The sequence below is a fragment of the Salvelinus sp. IW2-2015 genome, unplaced genomic scaffold, assembly GCF_002910315.2.
Source record: "Salvelinus sp. IW2-2015 unplaced genomic scaffold, ASM291031v2 Un_scaffold2536, whole genome shotgun sequence".
NCBI classification, from domain to species: Eukaryota; Metazoa; Chordata; class Actinopteri; order Salmoniformes; family Salmonidae; genus Salvelinus; species Salvelinus sp. IW2-2015.
This window is the reverse complement of record NW_019943849.1, coordinates 35,251-40,651: the sequence shown is the minus strand read 5'-3', so window position 1 is coordinate 40,651 and position 5,401 is coordinate 35,251. Positions and strand designations below refer to the sequence as shown.

The following is a 5,401-nucleotide window of genomic DNA, read 5'->3' as shown; positions in this document are numbered from 1 at the left end:
AAGTACAGTAGATGACTGCACATCAACATAGAGGTCTAGTAGAGACTGCCACAGCAACATAAGAGTCTAGTAGAGACTACACCAGCAACATAGAGGTCTAGTAGAGACTGCCACCATCAACATAAAGAGTCCAGTAGAGACTGCACAGCAACATAGAGGATCTAGATTAGACTTACACAGCAAAAGATGGTCTACGTAGTAACTAACAGCACATAAGATCCTAGTAGGACTACACAAGCAACATAGAGGTCTAGTAGAAACTACTCAGCAACATAGAGGTCTAGTTAGAGGACTACACAGCACCATAGAGTCTAGTAGAGGGACTACACAGCAACATAGAGGTCTAGTAGAGACTACACAGCAACATAGAGGTCTAGTAGAGACTACTCAGCAACATAGAGGTCTAGTAGGACTACACAGCAACATAGAGGTCTAGTAGAAGACTACACAGCACATAGAGGTCTAGTAGAGACTGCACAGCAACATAGAGTACAGTAGAGACTACACAGCAACATAGAGGTCTAGTAGAGACTGCACAGCAACATAGAGGTACAAGTAGAGACTGCACAGCAACATAGAGGTCTAGTAGAGACTACACACACCATAGAGGTTCAGTAGAGACTACACAACCCATAGAGAGTCTAGTAGAGACTACACAGCACCATAGAGGTCTAGTAGAGACTACACAGCAACATAGAGGTCATAGTAGAAGCTACACAGCAACATAGAGTTCTGGTAGAGAATACACAGCACCATAGAGGTCTAGTAGAGACTACACAGCAACATAGAGGTCTAGTAGAGAACTACACAGCAACATAGAGGTCTAGTAGAGACTACCAAGCACCATAGATGTCTAGTAGAGACTACACAGCAACATAGAGGTCTAGTAGAGAATAACACAGCAACATAGAGTCTAGTAGAGACTACACAGCAACATAGAGGTCTAGTAGAGACTACACAGCAACATAGAGTCTAGTAGAGACTACACAGCAACATAGAGGTCTAGTAGAGACTACACAGCACATAAGTCTAGTAGAGACTACCACAGCACCATAGAGGTCTAGTAGAGACAACACAGCAACATAGAGGTCTAGTTAGAGACTACACAGCAACATAGAGGTACAGTAGAGACTGCAACATCAACATAGAGTCTATAGAGAGACTGCACAGCAACATAGAGGTGTAGAGAGACTACACAGCAACATAGAGGTTTAGTAGAGACTGCACATCAACATAGAAGGTCTAGTAGAGACTGCACAGAACATAGAGGTCTAGTAGAGACTACACAGCAACAAGCAGTAGCCAGCCTTCTAGTAGAGGACTACACAGAACTAGAGTCTAGTAGAGAATACACAGCAACATAGAGGTCTAGTAGAGACTACACAGCAACATAGAGGTCTAGTAGAGACTACACAGCAACATAGAGGTCTAGTAGAGACTAACAGCACCATAGAGGTCTAGTAGAGATACAACGCAACATAGAGGTCTAGTAGAGACTACACAGCAACATAGAGGTTCTAAGTAGAGACTACACAGCACATAGAGGTCTAGTAGAGACTACACAAGCACCACTAGAGGTCTAGTAGAGACAACACAGCCAACATAGAGTCTAGTAGAGTACACAGCAACATGAGAGTACAGTAGAGACTGCCACATCAACATAGAGGTCTAGTAGAGACTGCACAGCAACATAGAGGTCAGTAGAGGACTACACAGCAACATAGAGGTCTAGTAAGAGACTGCCATCAACATAAAGGTCTAGTAGAGACTGCACAGCAACATAGAGGTCTAGTAGAGATACACAGCAACAGATGTCTAGTAGAGACTACACAGCACCATAAGGTCTAGTAGAGACTACACAGCAACATAGAGGTCTAGTAGAGAATACACAGCAACATAGAGGTCTAGTAGAGACTACACAGCAAACATAGAGGTCTAGTAGAGACTGCAACAGCAACATAGAGGTCTAGTAGAGACTACACAGCAACATAGAGGTCTAGTAGAGACATACACCAGCAACATAGAGGTCTAGTAGAGACTACACAGCAAACATAGAGGTCTAGTAGGAGACTACAACAACATAGAGTCTAGATAGACGCACAGCAACATAGAGGTCTCAGTAGAGACTACACAGCAACATAGAGTCTAGTAAGACTCAACAGCACCATAGAGGTCTAGTAGAGACTACACAGCACATAGAGTAATAGAGACTGCACATCAACATAGAGGTCTATAGAGACTACACAGCAACATAGAGGTCTAGTAGAGACTACACAGCAGCCATAGAGGTCTAGTAAGACTGCAACAGCAACATAGAGGTTAGTAGAGACTACACAGACAACATAGAGGTTCTAGTAGAGACTACCAGCACATAGAGGTCTAGTAGCAGACTACACAGCAACATAGAGGTCTAGTAGAGACTACACACAACATAGAGGTCTAGTTAGAGACTGCACAGCAACATAGAGGTACAGAGGACTACACAGCACATAGAGGTCTAGTAGAGACTCACAGCAACATAGAGGGTTCAGTAGAGACTGCACAGCAACATAGAGGTCGTAGTAGAGATACACAGCCATAAGGTCTAGTAGAGAACTACACAGCACATAGAGGTCTCAGTAGAGACTACACAGCAACATAGAGGTCTAGTAGAGACTACACAGCAACATAAGAGTCTCAGTAGAGGACTACAACCAGCAACAAGAGGTTAGTAGAGACTACACAGCACCATAGAGGTCTAGTAGAGACTACACAGCACATAGAGGTCTAGTAAGGACTACACAGCAACATAGAGGTCTAGTAGAGACTACACAGCACCATAGAGTCTAGTAGAGGACTACACAGCAACATAGAGGTCTAATAGAGACTACACAGCAACATAGAGGTCTAGTAGAGACTCACAGCAAATATAGAGTACTAGTAGAGACTACACAGCAAATAGAGGTCTAGTAGAGACTACACAGCAACATAGAGGTCTAGTAGAGACTACACAGCAACATAGAGGTCTAGTAGAGACTACACAGCAACATAGAGGTCTAGTAGAGACTACACAGCAACATAGAGGTACAGTAGGTTCTGCCGCTACACAGACGATCAACTTGTCTACAAAGGCATTTTATAAACCTAAACTCTTTTCTCTGTGAAAAGCTGTTATCAGGAAGTGCTGAGTGTGTCCGTGAGGGATTGGTCTTCCATGGTCATTGACCACATTTTGTAAACAGATTGGCTCTTGCTTGGTAACATTTCACTGAGAGTCGACCTCATGCAGAAATGATGGGGATTATATTGGATCAGAACCAGTCCAGTCTGGAGTAAAGCCTTCATCCCTCACCCTGAATGGATCTGATGTGAAGTCAATACCAATTTCACCTGCATGCCCTGCGTTCTGTCCTTGTGGTCTATCCTATCTCTGGACAACACTGTTCTCAAAACAACCTATTGTAGTTTATTTTTGAAACCACATGCCTAGAACTATACCGTATCTGACCCACACAGATGCCTTCACTTGAAACTTGTCTTTTTGATTTCTCAAACAAATAGCCAATGATCAATATAAAGAAATTATGTTTCAAATCCCTTCTAGAGGGAGGCCTCTAGATTGTTTATTARGCCAATTCATGAAAATAATATATTTATTTACAAAGTGCTATTAAAGAGCGATTTTAAAAACATTATCATATCGATAATTCACTGAAAAATAGAAAAAATACAAGACAAGTTCAGGATCTCTTCCTGGCTGAAATAATGTCGACTAAAAAGAGAAATAAAAATGTTTTTGAACATATGTGATGTGTTCTTTTGATTTCAGTAGCCCAACAACGGATGGGCGGTTTATGCAAATTAACCGACACATATACGAAGCCTGTTTATATGGCTATAAAAAGTAAAAACATTTTTATGCATGATTTAAAAAGAATATTTAGACACATTCACAATAATGAAACTACTAGGCCTATACATGAAAATAAATAGCAAGTAATGCTGAAACAAAATAAAAGTCCATGTTTATCAAGATGTGGTATCCTTATAACGCACGAGAAAACCCTGGAATTTACAATGTACATTTACTGTTCATTCATTTAGTTTTTTGTTACTTATTTAAATGATCTCTATTTGTTCCCTGCCACAAATGTGAACCTATTATATGTAGAAGACTATACATATAATGTGTCTGTAAAGTCAGGCCNATCTCTATTTGTTCCCTGCCACAAATGTGAACCTATTATATGTAGAAGACTATACATATAATGTGTCTGTAAAGTCAGGCCACCGTTGGCGTAACTCCGTTGGCGTAACTCTGGGGTAATAATGACTGCATTGATGCAGTGACGTTTGCAGTTTCTAATCTCTTCAATATTTGGGATAAAGACAGTAATGATTTGGATTTTAAGTCTAGTGCAATGCTTTTTGCAATGTTGATATTAGCATACATTTTTTCAACCAATAAATACAGCCACTTCTAAGTGTCCAAACGCCCACTCTCTTGTTGCTAAGTTTTCCATATGCAAACAGCACATTTAAGATCTCTTTTTGTAATGACATGTGTTTTATCAGTAAAAGTAAATACATAATGTTGTATTATTATTATTACTATTATTATTATTAGCTTACCCTGTGTGTTGGCAGTCTGTTGGCAGTCCAATGTCCATTGGAGGTCCATGTCTCCAGGGTGGGGCGGCAGGCCCTGGTTATCCGCCCCCCGTCCAGGCACCGTGATGCCGGGCAGGGCTCTCAGAGACTCAGGGATAATGCTCTCCAAACTCTCGTTGGCCTGCTGTTTGCGGAGCGCCACCTGCGCCGCCATGACCCGCTGCCTCTCGATGATCAGGATGCATTTCTCACAGGTGCAGTCCTTGAAGCAGCAGTATCGCTTGTGGCCCTTCAGCCAGGACAGGACACCGTGGTTACGGCACCGCGCGCACTTCGGGGTCCTCTGGAGCGGTGCTCGGACCTGTGTCACCAGACCCCCGATGTACAGGTAGGGAGATCTGTAACCATTCATTTCTCACACTGCCAGCCAGTCAGTCAGTCAGTCAGTTAGTCACACACACACAGTCTCGCCACTTTGCCTCCCCAAAGCGCTGGAGGCGCGAGGTGCATCTGATAAGGGCGCGCGGGCGTGGCCCGGGCCAGACAGAGTAGAGAGCAGTGAAAGGCAGGAGATGATAGGAGGTGCTGGTTGGATCCACCTCTACCTCTCCTGCCCCCCTGGCAATAAAGACGAGTATCAGCCACCATCTGACACSTGGTCATGGAGGCCAGTAACTAAATACTGTTTTGTGCATCACTGGCACCCGATCAGCCAATAGGGAGAGAGATACGTTCCATCCAGGGTTCCATATAGCCATAACTCTACCGGGACAATGAAAGACACACTCCGGATTAAATGTTTACATTGAAA

At 42.9% G+C, this 5,401-nt stretch overlaps 1 protein-coding gene across 1 annotated transcript in view; it reads right to left on the bottom strand.

The window, feature by feature from the left end:
- Window positions 1-5,002, bottom strand: part of dmrt3a (doublesex and mab-3 related transcription factor 3a) — an 11,788-nt gene extending 6,786 nt beyond the window's left edge. Inside the window, exon 1 of the mRNA XM_024141418.2 lies at window positions 4,612-5,002. Coding sequence (XP_023997186.1) covers window positions 4,612-5,002 — 391 coding nt within the window. The remainder of the gene's footprint in view (window positions 1-4,611) is intronic.
- Window positions 5,003-5,401: the final 399 nt, after the last annotated feature.